This window comes from Mchenga conophoros, linkage group LG4 (genome assembly GCF_057382185.1).
Source record: "Mchenga conophoros isolate Kocher_MC1m ecotype Shallow Benthic linkage group LG4, M_conophoros_male_GT1.1, whole genome shotgun sequence".
NCBI lineage: Eukaryota > Metazoa > Chordata > Actinopteri > Cichliformes > Cichlidae > Mchenga > Mchenga conophoros.
In genome coordinates this window covers 21903357-21921311 of record NC_140529.1, presented here as the reverse complement: position 1 = coordinate 21921311, position 17955 = coordinate 21903357, and the positions used below count along the sequence as shown (strand labels likewise).

At 40.0% G+C, this 17955-nt stretch overlaps 1 protein-coding gene across 1 annotated transcript; it reads left to right on the top strand.

The window, feature by feature from the left end:
• The first annotated feature begins 1288 nt into the window (after positions 1 to 1288).
• On the top strand, positions 1289 to 17000 carry il12rb2l (interleukin 12 receptor, beta 2a, like). The gene is made up of 16 exons (XM_085270974.1): positions 1289 to 1429; positions 1853 to 1945; positions 7526 to 7673; positions 7777 to 7928; positions 8077 to 8210; positions 8369 to 8510; positions 8896 to 8972; positions 9059 to 9317; positions 9433 to 9624; positions 9729 to 9833; positions 9927 to 10070; positions 12510 to 12665; positions 12829 to 12889; positions 13164 to 13269; positions 14015 to 14332; positions 15894 to 17000. Exons 2-16 carry the CDS (start codon positions 1879 to 1881, stop codon positions 16155 to 16157), a joined length of 2325 nt encoding a protein of 774 aa, XP_085127100.1. The 5' UTR covers positions 1289 to 1429; positions 1853 to 1878; the 3' UTR covers positions 16158 to 17000.
• The last annotated feature ends 955 nt before the right edge of the window (positions 17001 to 17955 follow it).

Here is a 17955-nt window from a genome sequence, read left to right as displayed (position 1 = left end):
TTGAGAACAAGTTCATTAAAAAACTAACAAACACACTCGTCACATGACACGGAGGGATAAATGAATGGAAAATTCATTACAATCTGTGTTATAACAAACATAAAGTGACAGGTAGATGTGTATTTTTACCTCAGTCCCCAATGCTTACACAGCAGCTTTGCTTCCCATGAAATATGCTGCTGTGGCCTACTTAGCTTTTGAGGCATTTCCACTTCCTTAAAAACATGCTGTAATTGGTGGAAGGGGGGCAAACATTAAAATGTACGATACTTAAGTCACTGCAGCATAAAAATGACTTTTACTTGGGGGAAATTATATTTGCAGAGTCGGTTTCCACAGTTGATATGCTGCTTTCAGTTTAGGTTTTAATGTCTGTTTAGTTTCAGTTTACTATTTATTAGTTTCAGTATTAGGTTTAGTTTAGTTAGCTTTGGGGTTTTGTTTTTTTTTTAGCTTTGATCACTGATGCTATTTATCTAGGTCAACAAGTTCACAAGGGGTCACAAAAAAGAACAATATCTCATGTCATGTAAATATACCCTCTGGAAATGCATGCACGAAGAGCCTCTGATGCAGGTTAACACATGTTACTGTGATTTGTGTTTTATGTGCCACATATTTTTTTAGTTGGTCTAATGTTATATTAGCTAACAGTTTAGCTTTAGCAAACTGATATTACTATTCTACTGCTCTATCACAAACACACTTACCATCCACTTCATACAGATTTGTAATAAAATGGCTAGTGTATATATTTTTTAATTCAAATGACCATTAGGACACATAGATTTCACATGAATACGTTTAGAGAACTTTCCTATAATGATTTTTAAAGGTTGCAAACAACCTTCAGGATATTCTTTTAAAAAGGAAACAAGCAGACACTAACGTGTTTCTTAAAACAGGTAACAGACTCTAAAACAGAGGGAATTATGGTGTGTTCAAAAGTTTATATAAGCCCAAAATGCTTTATACACTCAGGTTAGTAGCTGTCATTTTAATTAGACACTTTCATACACGTGCTCACGTTTGAGCAGCAGAAATTCAAAACAAAACTACCTCAAAGTTCAGTAACCTAAATATCTTACGCTACTTTTTGTCACGTGATATCTCTCTTTCTTTTCTTGAACTTATGAAAAGCGTTTGCGTAATTAAAAAACAAAAAAATAAAAAATACAGGGCAGCTACGACAGACACGTTTCGGGACCTGCAGCGAGTTAGTGTGTGGGAAGAACTGACACGACTAGCTGCCGGCGAGCACGCGCGGGTGAGTTGACGTCACTGGCAATTCCAGCAACTGGGTGGAGCGAATCGGTAACTGCGGAGAGGAGACATTTCTGAACTTCACAGCAAGTTTCTCAGTTAAAACAAAAGCTGCGTGTTCCTGCAGAGCATGGGCGGCTCACATCTCAGCGTGTCTCACCCGGAGGTAAATCATTTGTACCCTAATAATACTTAATATTTACTTAGAAAAAAAAGAGATCATAATTAAGGTTTAATAGAATTTGAGACTAAATAAAATGCCGAGTGTCTGGTAATTCGGTACTTATCACAAAGCTGCTCCCTCCTATCTGGCAATACGCCTATTTTTGTTAATCACCAAATGACTTTACGCTCCACTGCACCCAAGAGGAAGTCTGAAACTGTCAGTCTGTATGCAGTTGGGCTATTTATGCCAGATGTTGTATTTGTGATACGGATGTAGTTACCCCACATGTTGCAGCTACAGGTCAATGCGTGAACTCTTTCTGTAAGACCAACAGAGTTTTTGACTATGTCTTGTGATTGATTATTATTGTTGTTGTTGTTATTTTGTATGTGAGAGTTCCTGATGAATTTGGGCTTTTCGCAGGCACTAGATGCCCTTGTCTAAATGTGATGGCCAGACCTATAACAAGGTGGCTTCTGTCCATCTTGGTGACCAGTGTCTCTGCTGCTGCAGCAGGTAGGCCTGTTCAAAAGCGCTTGTGCACAAATACTCATAAAAAGTACTTGCGCCTGCATTCAAAGGGAAGTGTTGTCGCCTTGTACCCCACAACTTTATCAACTGTAATAACCACAACACTTTAACACCCTGTTACACTAACCCACTTAAATGCCATGCTATCTGCAGTGCTGTTTTCTTTACAGTCATGTTTACTGATTATTTGATTAATTCTGTACTTTGAGAGGTTTTGCTTTATCATAACCCCTAAATGATTTGTTTTTCCTGTTCTCTAATGCTTTAGAAATTCCTTCTTTGTACTGCTTTCTTTGTTTAGTAATACTTTGGTTTAAAATCGTAAACTTAAACTTGTAGACACTCACTGTGGTACCGCTGTCCTGACCTTCTCTATACATTTTAAGATTAGAATCATCACCCCATCATTCCCACTGATTTTCAGTCCAGTTCTGGTGTAATTTGGCATCCCTCAGCTTTTTCTCCCTGTTTCACCCTTATTGAGAATTTTCAGCCATTCTTCCACTGAGACCATTTCTGATAATGCTTCAGTGAACAGTAGATGAATCACCTGAAGGGTCAGATGCATCTCTCAGGTCATTTTGTTTGTTCTGGTCACATTTTTTCCTGTTTTTGAGAACGTGAGTTTCCAGTAGTGTCCGTCTGCTGTAGAGAGTTTTTTAGGCTTGACAGTTCTTCTTTTGTAGTTTTGTAGCTGTAGCTTCCTCAAATTTGTTTTAGGACACACTGCACACTATGCCTAAATATGCCATGTTTTCAGCTAAAAGCTCTTTTGGAATCATCTTACAAAAATCCTATTTTATGCCTGTCAAACTAGGTTATATTTGATATTTTTCTTAGATTTAACTAAAGAAATACAAGCAAATTATTTGTTTATTAGACAGGCTGCTTGTAAAAAAGTGGCTAAATACAATAAAAAATGGGTTTTTGCTCAGTTCTGTGTTTTATGTAGGCACAACACTGGTTCGTCCTTTGACTTTGATCCCTTTTTATGCTTGAATGATTCTTTGGTCAGTGTTAAGTGGCCCTAAAAATAGTGTGTGGACATTCCTGAGTGAAAAAAGGAACAAACAACCAAAGAAAGAAACATGTTCCAAGAGAACTAGACCACTTTCAAAGGTTACAAAACAGTCTGGCTCCCCAGATGCAACATACAAAGAAAAGAGGGTAGCTCAAGACTTTTGCACAGTACAAGGGAATGGTTGCAGACTAACCAAGAGCAGACCAAGTATATTAAAGCTTAATTTTCACATTATTTTCCACTTTTCAACTAGGCACATGCAAATGCTATCCATAAATGAATGAGTATTTTAGTTCTTAGTAAAGGACTGACCTGTACAATAACAGAAAATGTTAGTTGGGAGCTTTATGTGCATCACATTTTCCTGAAGCTGAGGACACTACATCAATCTCAACACATTTTTACTATTTATTCTCACTATTTATTTATTTGGTGGCCCATCTATCACACCTATCAGTCTTTCCTCATTGTTTGTGCTGTTTTTAAAGAGAAGTGGTCATAATTGACTAGACTACACTTGTTTTGGATCCAAACTGCACAAACTGCTCATTTCCTGTTCTGCAATCTGCTTTCCTGCAGTAGTCGGCATATATTGAATGGGTTACTGCTAAAAGTGTAGAGGCTTACAAGAAACGTGTAAAGGTGGCAATCTTGCGATGAGTAAAATCAAAGGTATGCGTGTGTGTGTGCGCACAGATAGACGGATGCGCGCACATTTTTTTTCTTGTGGTTGAGAACAGTGTTAGATCTATTGCTTTCTCCCCCTTTTCTTCATCATCTCTCACTTCCTGTATCATTTTATAACAATTATAGTCACCTTTGCTAAAAGCCTTAACTTATGCAATCTTATTAAATGATAATAAATGTGGAGAATATGGTTGGAACTGACGGTAAATCAGTCGTGTTCACTCTTATTTCTTCACTCATTACATGTGTCTGAGTTTGTGAGTCATTGTAGCTTGGCAGTCTGTCACACAGGGTCAGTTTGCTTTACTGTGACTCGTGGGGATATTACCAAATATAGTTTTATTGCAGACGTTTTGTCACTTTCCTTTCTTTGTCTTTTGTTTCATTGGTTTTATTTCCTAGGAAATGAGACAAAGGAGCTGATTTAAAACACATCTGGAGCTTTTTAACAGTAAAGCTGTTATAAAAAGATAAATTAGCCCCCACTAGCAAGACGCAGAACCACATTAAATATATTAAATAAATACTCGTGCTGTTAGTGTGTTTGGGTTTTAGCAGCAGTGAAGGTGACTGGTGTAGCAAGAGAGAGAGGTTTGACAGAACTGCCAGAAAGTGACTAGAGAAGGGAGCTAAGGCTGGATTTTGGAGAAGGGAGAGTGCATGTTGGGTAGGAACAGTGTGTGGTTTAAGTAATGTGGGATCTTGAAGTGGATGAGTGCAGGCTGATTAGATGGACAACGAGGTGGGAACTCATTGCAGTTTATTTTTTCTGTACTTCATCTCTCCTCTGTCTTCCTGCATTCTGTGAGCTGGGAGTTTTTATATTCAGCGTGCTGCTGTGTTGCATCAGCGTAGGTTTTTGGTTGAGCAGTATTGAAAGGACAAGTTGTGGAACACATCTGGGAAAGATTTTGTGCATCACTGGCCGAATTTCCTGTACTTTGTTCGTATTTTTAGAAATGTTTGATACTTTTCTACATCACTTTATGTTAAAAAGATCTAGTTAAAGTAATGGAAAACACACAAATCAGGCACTGAGTGGACCTCACCTGCCACTTCGTTAAGCACACCTTGCTAGTAGTGGGTTGGATCAAAGTCTGCCTTTATTCTTCTTGCAAAGATTCAACAAGTTGCCGGAAACATTCCTCACAGATTTTGTCCATATTGCTACAATGGCTGCAGATTTGTCTGTCGCACATCCAGATTCAGATCTGGTGACTGTGGAGGTCATTTGAGTGTAGTGAACTATTTGTCATGTTCAGGAAACCAATCTGAGGTTTGTGATGTGGTGTTTTATCGTGCTGGAAGCAACCACCTGACTCTGGGTACACTGTAGTCATAAAGGGATGGGCAGAAACAATACTCAGGTAGGCTGGCCCAAAGACTGCTAAGAGAATTTTCCCCACATTATTACACAACCAGCAACCTGAACTGTTGATACAACCCTGGATGAATCCATGCTTTTGTATGCCAAATTCTGAGCCTGCCATCTGAATGAGGAAGCAGAAACTCCTCTATTACCCAATTCTGGTAAGCCTGTGTGAATTTTGACCTCAGTTTCCTATTCTTAGATGACAGGCATGGCAGTTTGACAAACAGCCACACCAGCCCATCTGGCACCAACAGCCACATTGAAAGTCACTGCAATAACATTTCTCCTTCATGCTAATGCTCAGTTTGAACTGAGCATTAGCATCCGGTCATCCCGGATCAGAGGATGCTGATTTTCTATGTGATTTGATGTTTGTGTTAACAAGAAGCATGTAACAGTTTAACTAATCAAGTGGCCTCTGAGTTTATAATTGAAACAGACTTTTGACCTTTGTCAGCTAGTACAGCGGTCCCCAACCCTCGGGCCACGGTCGTTTGGTACCGGGCCACGAGAGTTGAGGCTCGGGTGTAAAATTTATGGTTTCCAGAGTTTTTATCGGTTTTTAGCGTTGTTTTTTATCGTTTTTATCGTTAACTCGGTTTCCCTGGGTCTTTTCCTGTGTGTTATGAATAAATCTTCTTTTTTTGGTACCGGTGCTGGTTTTATTTTGTTGTATTTATCCAAAACACCATAAAGAACGGTCCGTGAAAGTATTGTCGGACATAAACCGGTCAATGGCGCAAAAAAGGTTGGGGGCCGCTGTTCTAATATTATCCCTGACACTGAGGGCTCAACATGGATACAAATGTATTTTATTTTCTGTCCTCTTTAGTGTTTAGTTCAGATCCGCAGAAAATCAGAGTATAAAATGCTTAAATATGTCACCCCTTCATGTCAGGGATTAATTATGTTATTCAATATTAGAAATATGTGTTTCTGCTCATATTCACCTCATGTTCAAGACTTTCTGCACATTCAGAACTTTTCACAAAGCCTGTGGTTATAGAGAATTTCCTTGTCAGTTATCCAAGTAGCAACAGTACTTCTAAACCTGGGCTTAAAAAGTGGATCGTAATCCTTATAAACATGACCCCTGTTTGGCAGCCCACAGTTGGCAGTCAGCTAAAGTAATCTGAAATGCAATGTAATGTTCTCCCTGCCTTGTCGGTATAAGCCCCACCCACCCCCTTACGGGTTCATGTGGACTAAGTGTGGCTTTACCGTTCCTACACCTTCCCACGGTTCACCCAGACCTGCCCACAGTGGGACTACCTGGGCCTGTCTGCTGGGACTGATGCTTTTGGCGTCTTTAGTGTAGTGGTTAAAACGTTTGCTTGGCAAGCAAAAGGTTAACAGTTCAAGTCCAGCCGAAGACACAGATCCCTTTGGTGTGTGATGACTCTGCCAACTCAAAACATTAGGAACTACGTGCTGTGGCGAGAAAGTCGCTGAAAGCTGCGTGAGTTAAAAAAAAAAAAAAAATACTGACACCAAACCTTCTCTTCATCTTATTTCGTGGCTCCTCCATGGGATGTGTGTGCACAACATAGACATTCACTAAATTGGCACAAAAGATTTCATGTATAAACTGTACAAACTCATATCTGATATAGTTTTTTTTTAATTTAAAAAAAGTCCCACTGTTGGAAAAAGACCTGCCTCTGAGGTTTATAGGAGTAATCCCTCTGCTTCTTTCATTGGGGCGATGTGTTCCCTGAGTGCCCCATGGACTCTATGCCTGTGCCTTGAAAGATCGTCTGCCCACGTGTCCCCCCTACTTTGTGTTGACAGATTTGGGAGGGTGTGGAATCATGGTTCAGCGGATGGGCATAGGCTAATAATGCAGCAGCTGTCTTTAATGGAAAGCGGAACTTCAAATCATAATCTAATGCAAACTAGACAGCTGTCAGAAAAACCATGTATTTAGTTTATTACAGAGACACTTTCTAAATCATTATTTGTAGGTGTGTGGGCTTGATTTCACTGTAAAATGACTGTATATGAGTGAGCATGCCTTTTTCTCATCACCTTTACTTGCATCTTGGCCTGATGGAACACGAGAGGAAGACGTAGAGAAAGGAGTTCAGGGTGTACAAACTAAGAACTGTTTTTATTGAGCAAGAGACAAACATGAGGAAAAGGAATATGGAAAAGGAAGGAATGGGGAAAAGGAAGAGGAAAGACAGAGGAAACAGTAGGAGTGAGGAAGCATTAATGGGAGGAAGAGAACAGTGAGAGGTTTGCCTCTTTGGACTTCTCCTCTTTGGAGCTCAAAGGAGGGATATCCTCCTTCTATCTCTCACGGGCAAGAACAAAAGCATCCTAAACACACAAAGGGAAGCGGGTGAAACAAAAAAGCAGATATGAACTCACGTGAAACATAAAACATAATGAAAGTGGGTCTGAAAATAAAACAGGAAGAAAAACTACAAACAAAACCCAGATTGGTAACGATGACTTGTGTTTGTCCTTTGTGTTTTTTCAGATCCGCCAGCTCCTCCCTCTGATCTTGAGTGCTTTAGACCATGTGACGAGACAAGCTGCCATGTGGACATACAGTGCACCTGGGATCCAAAGTCAGACCCTAAGATCCCCACTAACTACACCCTGCACTGGGAGCCAGCTCATAACCAGTAAATAAAACCCATTTTTTACAGCTGTAAACAATAAGAAATGCCCCCTGAATTTGTCTTGAACTTCTCCTGGTGTCATGTCTCGTCTGGTCTTTTCTTTCAGCGACAGCCATGTGAAAGGTGGGACCAGTTTAGACGGTCGCATTCCTCGAGAGGACTTCTCCGGTGGAGGAGAACTTCGGGTTTGGGTCGAGGCCGTTAACCAGAATGGCTCCAACAAATCTCAGCCGGTCGTCTTTAACGTCGAAGGAATCAGTGAGTCAGTCCCACAAATACAAACGCCACCACAAACGGCAGTAATAATGATCAGTTCCTAATACCGAAAATTTTTTGATGTTTATCTTCAAATGATTGATTTTCATTTAAGTAATATTAAAGATGAAACTTTTTTTTTCACTGCTAGCCAAGCCACCCCCACCTAAAGACATTACAGCCGAACCGGAACCGTTGGAGTTTTTGTGGAACACTTCCTGCATAGAGTCTTCTGGACACTGTGACATTCGATATCGGACTAAGGGAGAAACAGACTGGCCAAAGGTGTAGTGCGTTTAGGGGTTTTCTTCCCCATTAACAAATGAATACATGAAATAAAGTCCTTAAAAAAGCTTATTAGGCAAGTTAAATTGTATAGTTTGAGAGACAAAAGTGTCATCCAGTGAAATTATGCTCAAGCTTGTTTTTTTCCTCTTGTGCAGTTTGAGGATGAAGTACATAGCACCTACGCAGTGGAGGAACCGGACCTTTATACGGTTTATGAATTCCAAGTTCGTTGTGGCTGTGGTACAGGATTAATGAGCGACTGGAGTAAGATCCATAGCGTTAGGAGCTCAGAGTCAGGTGAGAGTCCTCATTTGGAGTAATAATAATGATGATAAAAATAATAATAATAATAATAACTTAGATCTTTATGGCACCTTTAGTGGAACCTAAGAAATGTCACAAGGATTGCATCACTTTCCCAAGTTTAGCATTTAAGAACAATTCAAAAAAGGTTCATGTTTCTCTGGGTTTTTTTGTTTTTTTGTTAAAAAAAACCTCTTTAACATTCTTTCACATATTACATCAGAATTGGGAAGCCACTTGAATTGTAGCTGATTACTGTAGTTTTGCATTAAACTGTAACTGTTCTCTTAGCTGTTTTAGTGGCATGTCTTTCGTGCAGCTAGAAGGAAAATGTTGCCTTATCTCCCTGGCTTTGTCTCTTTCTTGCAATGCCACTCAGACCCTGTTGGAGAAGTGGATTTATGGAGGGACTGCGGTATTTCCCCTCTAAGCTCTGACTGTTTTCTGACTTGGAAGGTAGGCTGAGAACTAACTCGCTCACTCTGTCTCACCACGAGCCAACTCATCCCTCACTCTCCTCGCCTTTTCTCCATTCCCTCCAGAGTCTCTCTGATTCTCAGGCACGTGGGTTCATTCGTGGATATAACCTCACAGTTTCCTACAGCAACGGCTCTAAATTGCAGATGTCCACGGCCGAGCCAAACAGGCAGTACGTGCATGAAATTGTGGAGCAATTGTGCAGCAACGGTACCACAAAATGGTTCCTCAACGCCACTCTGAAGGATGTGTCATCAGTCAGCATAATCGCCTACAGTTCTAAAGGTGCCACAAAGGAATCGTTTCTGACTATATCAACAACAGGTAAGAGACTGTGCAGACTTTCATAAAAACTACAGGACGCTTTGAAGCCCCTAGCGGCATCTAACCATCTCCGATAGGGGATACATTTAACCTTAAGCACTGGTCTCTTGTTAAGGTAAAGAAGAAAATGTTCTAAAAGTTAACCTCGAGATGAATAAAGAGAACCTCAGCGTGTCCTGGGACCCACCGTCTGACGTCTCCGAGCTAGAAGAATACGTGGTGCAATATAAACAGGCAGGATCTCCACCTGGCCGAGAGTTTGACTGGATAAGAGTGAAAAAAAGCCAGAACGGAACATTTTTTAAAGGTCTGTAATGTGTCAAACCTCATTAATTAAAAGAGTTGTTGTTGTTATGATAACTGTTGATTGCATTTTGAACCCTGTTGTGTGTTGTATGTCTCCACCTACAGGTCAGTTTCAGGAGTACAAAGCATACCAAGTGTCGGTGTTCAAGGTATTGAACCGCAAGGAAGTCCTCCATCTCTTCACAGAGATTGGATATTCTCGTCAGAAAGGTGGCGCTCTCTGCTTTGTTCCTTTGATGGTTTCAGGCCACTGTAGCCTCTTTTCTCTCATCATAATAATTGTTTTCTTTTTTTCTTAATCAGCTCTGTTAGCAGTGCCGTCATTTAAGGTGGAAACTCTCACTGAGACTGAGGTGACTCTTCACTGGAAAGCCATTCCTCTCTCCGAGCAGACTGCCCGGATCTGGTGCTACGAAATTGGATACAAATGGTTGGATACGCAAAAAGGTATATAGCAGCAAACTATGTTACAGTTCAGTTATTTCTGGCTGATTTTTGCAAAGCTAACTGTTCATAGTTAGTAAAGAAGATAGCATGCATGCTTAAAATATAAAGCACATTACATATGAAGGGAAAAAAGACAGAAAACAGGATAAAGATTTTTCTGGGTTGTATTTATCAAACATCTCAGAATTAGTCCTATATAGCATAATATAGGACTTGGCTTTGTGTTTTAAATGTGTTCCTGATGTATTATTTCTGCCTTAAGCTCAGGTCTTGTACCAGAGGTCTGGGATTTTGAGGGCTCCGCACAGTATCTTAACTCTTCCCAGGACATTCCCCGAATCTGCTAAGGCCACTCTCTCAGTTTACACCCCCTAACGGTCCCAACAACCACTGGGTCCACTTTGGACTTCCACGCCTATTCCTTCAGCCACTAGTACATAGCAGTCGTCTTGTGCTCCTTTTCTTTTTTCTAGCATTGCTATCAGCTGGGATCACGTCATCTATCACAGCTGCAGTCCCCTGATGCTTGTCAACCACCACAGTGTCTGGTTGGTTGGCCAACAGCTGTTGGAAGTCCCACAAGACCTTAGCCCTGTTGTTCCACTTTCAGAGGTGTGTCCCACTGAGACATGTGGACTAATACTTACGTGACCCAGATGTTCCTGCACTGTATCCCAGCCACTTGGATTGTGCTTCTGACTGTACATTGTCTTAGGGTGTGAACGATAGGTTCAATTGACATGTACCATACTCGAGAAGAACTTCCCTCCATCCCCTCTCCCCTGCAGGCTTGCACTCACATTGCGTTTAACTGTCTGGGCTAATTCACTGAAGTTTCCTTTAGCGTCACAAATACTTTTTTACTCTTAGATAAAGCTTTTGCAGAACCCAAGGAGCTCATGATTCTGTGCATTTTGTGGCACCCATAATGTGGTGGTGCACCATCTTGCTGAAAAAACTCAGGGAATGTGCCAGCTTCAGTGCATAAAGAGGGAAGCACATCATCATGTAGCAGTTTCAAATATCCAGTGGCCTTGAGGTCTCCATTGATGAAGAATGGACCCACTATCGTTGTACCCCATATACCACACCAAACCATCACTTTTGTTGTTCCAACAGTCTTGGAGGGATCCATCCAATGTGGGTTAGTGTCAGACCAATAGCGGTGGTTTTGTTAGTTAACTTCACCATTCACATAAAAGTTGGCCTCATCACTGAACAAAATCTTCTGCATGAACTGAGGGTCCTGTTCCAATTTTTGTTTTGCCCATTCTGCAAATTCTGTGCGCCGATCTGGGTCATCCTCGTTGAGATGCTGCAGTAGCTGGAGTTTGTAAGGGTGCCATTTGTGAGTAGCTAATATCCGCCGAAGGGATGTTCGACTAATGCCACTCTCCAGTGACATGCGGCGAGTGCTACGCTGTGGGCTCTTGCTGAATGAAGCTAGGACAGCCACTGATGTTTCTTCATTAGTGACAGTTTTCTTGCGTCCACATTTTGGCAAATCCAACACTGAACCAGTTTGAACACAATTTCGATCCGCTCCTCATGTGTTAACCTCTTTGACATGTCAATGGCAAAGAGAAACTTGCAAATAACTCATGAAAGAATAAAGTTACGTTGAAACCAAGCACACCATTTTTCTTGTGACATTACCAATAAGTTTGATGTGTCACATGGCCCTCTTCCTATTGAAAAAACAAAAGTAGTATCCAAGATGGCCGACTTCTAAATGGCCACCATGGTCACCACCCATCTTAAGGAGTTTGCCCCCTCACATATACTAATGTACCACAAGCAGGACTTTAATATCACCAACCATTCCCATGTTATTACGATGTATCCATTTAAATGGCCCACCCTGTACTACTGAACCCAGTGATTTTTATGGGGGCAGGTGTGGGGTGCAGATAGGAATGCTACTAGATTTGCACTGTGCTCGAGTCCAGATGAACTGTGTCCCAGCCCACCTTTTCAAGCAAGCAATGGCAACTTACCACTGCCTCACTTCTTTTCTGCCATATTTGCAAGAACTTTCACAGCCCAACTTTATTGACACCCGCAGCATGAACGCATGACAGGAATGTGCCGTGGTTTGTAGTATTGGACCTCTGATTTAGGATTTTTTGGAATATAAACTCTGGTCTAATAATTAGAATTTTCAGTTTTTGATTATAGTTTAGAGTTCTTAGTTTACTTTCAGTGTTTTTCTTTATTTTTGTAATCATAGTAGCCTAATGCCTTTGTGCTTTAGTCATTTCATCATAGGTGATGATTTTACAGTAGTATAATCCTACTAATTTCATCTGTCTGACATACGTGCATTATTAATGATTAACACCTGATTAGTGACTTCCTGCTCTGACATATTTGATAAATAAAGACTCAATAACTTTGATTACACACGTAACCTCACTCCAGACATTTTCTCTCTTTCAGTGTTCAATGTAAATGCTTCCAATGATCATCAGACCTTCACGCTCCGTGATCTCAGTCCAGGCGACTATGAGGTGTGGATGAGAGCTATTACTGAATTTGGACGTGAAGCGAATGCCACTGAAACATTCAAAATAAACCACCAGCAAGATATGTATGGTAGGTAGGATGGGTTTGACGTTATGTTTGAAGTTGTTGTTGATTTTTCTTTATTTTTCTTGCTGGATGTAACTAACTTAGGGTGTAATGGATTGTGCAGTGTTATAAGATATGAACTATTTATTATTTCTCTCACAATGATCGCTTCTCCCTCTTTTTTTAGGGTTATTGATACCAGTTCTGTCTGTTGTTGTGCTCCTTTGTGTGTGTTGTATTTTACTCAGGTGAGACGCTCATCTTAAACTTATCTCTGACATTATATTTGAAGCACATCACAATTGTGTTACGTACTTTTAACAAATACTTTTATATTCTGAATAAATGTTGAATAACATGAGAAATATAGTAAAAAAAAATATCACAGTATACCAAGGACACAAAACATATTAAATTCAAACTCCCTCCAGTTTTGTCTTTATGAACATAGTTACTTCTACTTTTTTATGAGGTGATCTCCCAGTCTAACATATTTGCTGTTTACTGTCTTGTCTCTGGCAGCGTTTGTCCAGGACCAATCAAAGCATGTCCACTGATATCTTCGTGCACCTATGAGAAAGTGCCTGATCCCCGCAACAGTCACATCTTTAAACAGATGAAGCATCAGGTTAGACTGAATGAAACGTAACTGCGAGGTTTCTATAGACTCCTAAAAGTCTTAATTTTTTTTACTGTATTTGTTATAGTAAAAGCCTTAAGTTATATAAAAAAACAACTTTAATAATGGTTTCAAAAATCCTTTAAAAGATACTTTCTGGTATTGTAAGTAATTAACAAAATGGCTCTTTATAGATCTGTATTACAGAAACAACAGCAGTCATTCTGTGATGTGAAAAAGAAAGTTGTCACAGGACTGTATGCAATCCCATGGAAAACTAAGTAGACATCATCATTCAGCAGCTTGTAGAGCCACATTTAGCAACAACTTAAACTGATTGTTTCCTGTATGGCTATCAGCATCTCACAGTGTTGTGGGGGAACGTCGCTTCAGTTGGTTGAGGTTTGTGGGAATTTTTTTTTAAACGCAGATGTCTTAAGTTCCCACCAAAGCATTTCAATCAGGTTTAGCCACTGCAACATGCTGAGTCTTTCCTTTTATAGCCATTTGGTTGCAGATTTGCTGCTCTGCTTCGAATCATTGCCCTGTTGCATGACCCAGTTTGGAGCATAATTTACTATACAGAGGAGCTCATGGTGTCCTGGTCTGGCTCCAAAACAATCCCAAGGCTACTAATGACAAAAAATAAGCTAAATCAAGACCAATACCAGTTGATGCATACAGGTCACTGATATATAAACTTGGCTCAATGATAATCAAGAAATTGTTTTTTGTTTTTTCTGTCTCTCTGTAGTTTAATGATCCTTTGGGCTGGATATGCATTCCCGTCTGTGAGCCACAGCCCAAGATCTCTGTGCTCGAAGTTGTAAAAATAAAGTCCCCAAATTTAAACCCTGATGGATTAGTAGGACCAGTGACAGGAGACAAGTTTTCACAAGATGATCAGAGGGAGGATGCTGTCCGAGAGGAGACTGGAAGGTTGGACCGCAGATATGGAAAAGAGCCCTACAGCAAAATGGTTGATTCCGATGAGGAAACGAGTGGCAGCTCATCAGAGGAAGAACAGTTCACGTCTGGTTACGAGCAACACTTCATGCCCTCTCCTTTAGAAGTAAGTTTTATCAAAGCCTCACACCTGATCAGAGACATTATTCTCATTTTTTTCTTTCTTTGTTGTTATTTATTGACTTTATTTAAAAAGAGCCAGTATACAAATAGTAAAGTAATACTATTTTACCTCAGACATACAGCTAAGCACTGGTCCAGGTCAGTCAGCTCACTGAAATTATTTCTTTGCGTCATCGGATGTGCTCCCAACTCTGCCAGCAAGAGCTCAAACTGCCCCGCTGACAACCTGGAATATGTACGAAAGAATCAGAATCAGAATACTTTATTGATCCCTGGGGGAAATTATTTTTTGTTACAGTGCTCCATTATAAGCCAACATTAAGACAAGACAGACAATACGCTAACTAAGAATAGTACAATATATACATATATATACATACATACATACATAAGTCACTCATAAATAAATAGCTGGAAAAGAAACGTGTAGCTGTAGCAGCAAACAGTGTGTTAAGTGGATGCGTTGTACAGGGAGATGGCCACAGGCAGGAATGGTTTCCTGTGTCGTTCAGTGGTGCTTTTCGGTAATCTCAGTCTCTCACTGAACGAGCTCCTGTGACTGACCAGCATGTCATGGAGTGGGTGGGAGGTGTTATCCAACATTGTCTTTATCTTGGACAGCATCCGCCTCTCCGACACCACCTTGAGGGAGTCCAGCTCCATCCCCACAACATTGCTGGCCTTACGGATCAGTTTATTGAGTCTGTTGGCATCTGCGACCCTCAGCCTGCTCCCCCAGCATGCAACAGCATAGAGGATCGCACTGGCCACAACAGACTCATAGAAAATCCTCAGCATTTTCTGGCAGATGTTGAAGGACCTCAGTCGCCTCAAAAAATAGAGACGACTCTGGCCCTTCCTGTAAAGTGCTGTGGTGTTTTTAGCCCAGTCCAGTTTATTGTCAATGTGTACTCCAAGGTATTTATAGTCCTCCACAATGTCAACACTGACCCCCTGGATTGAAACAGGGGTCAAGTGTTTCCTGGTCTTCCTGAAGTCCACGATCAGTTCCTTGGTCTTTGCCACGTTGAGCTGCAGATGATTCTGCTCACACCACGTGACAAAGGAGTCGACCACAGCCCTGTACTCTTTCTCATCAAGCAGCTGTGATACAGCTTCAAGTCCTGGATTAAACCAGGAAATTCTCTCTGCTGCTTCCTTCTCGTGAGAATTGGGTGGACCCAGGATCTCAGTTTCTTACTTTTCTAGTTTAGAAACATCCTGATTGCTTGATGTCAACTTCATTTTTTTCACTGTGTGCTTTTTGAGGGCAGATTTTCTCCCAAAATGCATCACTTTTGGTGTTTGTATACATTAGATGACAAGTTCAGATCACAAAAATTCAGAATTTTGTGTGCTTGGTTTGTAATGGCCTGTAGTCTAACTCTGTCATGATTTGCAGCTTTTGCATTAGTATACGACCATATCATGTTTAGTTTTTGTTTTTTATTCCACTATGATGTCATAATTCTGCCAGTCTTATATACACTTTGCAACTAAAGGCTCCCTTATTTATTCAAATCCTTTTTTCTCTCTCTCTGTAGTTTAATGAGTCCTTGGACTTTATCTGCATTCCCGTCAGTGAGACACAGCCCAAGAACTCTGAGGGATTAACAGGGCCAGTGGTGGGAGATGAGTCCTCGGAGATGGAGAGCCCAGATGATCAGAGGGAGGGTGGAAGAGAGGTGTACAACAAAATGGATGATCCCTATGAGGAGACAGGGGATTTCTGTAACTCATCAGAGGAAGAACAGTTTACATCCGGCTATGAGAAACACTTCATGCCCTCTCCTTTGGAAGTACTCTAACATTGGCTATATCGCCACACCTCATCTGGCACGTTGTTTGTTTGTTTGTTTAATATACGATTGTTTAAGAAGGGAAACCTCTGGATAGCCTTTTTCTTGAGATGCCTGCAGAGCATTTGGGTCACTGGAAAAATTTGTCTGCTGAAGCTGATTTTATGTCTCTCTCTGTCACAGTTTTCAGCTTTTGCATTAGTTTGTTCCATCTAATTATATCATGTTTATTGTTTATTTTTTGGATACTTTTTCTATTTCAGTTAAAGTCGACTCGCTCTGCATCCCACACTTTGCCCAGCATTGAGCCTGACTATGACAACACCAACAGCAGTATTTTTAAGAGTCGAAACATTTGCAGGATGTGCAGTAGTTTACAATAGTTTATTTCGAATCTGCATATTAACCCTAATCAAAGTGCACAGAGTGACAAATTATACTGACACCACCTGCTAAAACACTTTATGGTATTATAAAGTATCTCAGGAAACTCAATAAAAATAAAAGTTATCTGTACAATTATAAAACTGTGCTTTAAACAGATGTTTGTTTGTTTTTTCACATAAAGCGTCTTTAGGTAACACTGGATCTAATTTTATCATATCCATGACCTGTATGAAGTCACTGGAAATAGAGTCTGAATTTGTTGCTATTTACTCACACACATGCTCTGTAAATGCCATCCATCCACTCTATTCCAATCCAATCTGGGTTGTGGGGTAAATGACAATCCTTTGAATTTGATTTTTAAATGATTTTGAGTGTGTTGGAAATATTAACATCTTTCTTAGTTTTTTACATTGTTGTACAATATACTTTATATTTTGATAAATAAAATGTCTGTCAAATACATGTACAGCCATCACATTTGATTTAAATTACTAATATTGACTGTTTAAGCAACACCATGCTGGAGGAATATGGTGTAACACACAATTTAGGTGTAATGATTAGAGATTACACTTAATAACAAAACCCAAAAGGCCATAATTGTAACACATGGTTAAGTTGGTTGTTATAGATAGATAGATAGATAGATAGATAGATAGATAGATAGATAGATAGATAGATAGATAGATAGATAGATTGATTGATTGATTGATTGATTGATTGATTGATTGATTGATTGATTGAGTAAAAGTATATTTTGGATTATGATTGCAGTTTTAAGATCAGAGTTGGGTGGAGAGGAGTGTCAGGGATGCTTTATGACAGAAGGATAGCAGCAAGAGCGAAAGAGAAGGTTTACAAGATGGTAGTAACCTGCTATCATGTATTGTTTGGGGATGGTAGCAACAACAAAAATAAGTGAAGATGGACAAGATTAGAGGGACAGCACTGGAGACAAAGTTAGAGGCACAAGGCTAAGATTTTTTGGACATTTACAGAGGAAGGATAGTGTTGAAGATGGATCTGGCAAAGAAGGTGACCACAGAAAAGATCTGTGAATGTAGTGACGGAGGAAATGCAGAGGGTTGGTGTGACAGGGGAGCTTGGAACACAGTGAGATAGTGGCAGATGTTCTGCTGTGCTGACGCCTAAAGGAAAGAAAAAAACGAACTTCTGTGCAGTTAACTACATTTATACTACATTTATTTCTACATTTAACTCCTAATTAATGCACAATCCATCTTTTAGGTCGTCTTTAATTCCATTTTTAGTTAAAAAAAAACTTGCGTGCATACAACGTTTATTTAAAACAAAATGCTTATTTTTTGTTGGCGGTAGTATTTAATTATAGTATTATATATTGTTATTGTATTTGTATAATAATGTATTTTTTATTTATTTATGTTTAACCAAATAT

What these genes read in the sequence shown, in the direction of transcription:
- il12rb2l (XM_085270974.1), top strand. Translation starts at nt 1,879, where the DNA reads ATGGCCAGACCTATAACAAGGTGGCTTCTGTCCATCTTGGTGACCAGT. An exon ending in ACTGTTTTCTGACTTGGAAG is followed by an intron (nt 8,973 to 9,058) that starts GTAGGCTGAGAA and finishes CATTCCCTCCAG; the next exon opens with AGTCTCTCTGATTCTCAGGC. An exon ending in TGGATATTCTCGTCAGAAAG is followed by an intron (nt 9,834 to 9,926) that starts GTGGCGCTCTCT and finishes TTTCTTAATCAG; the next exon opens with CTCTGTTAGCAGTGCCGTCA.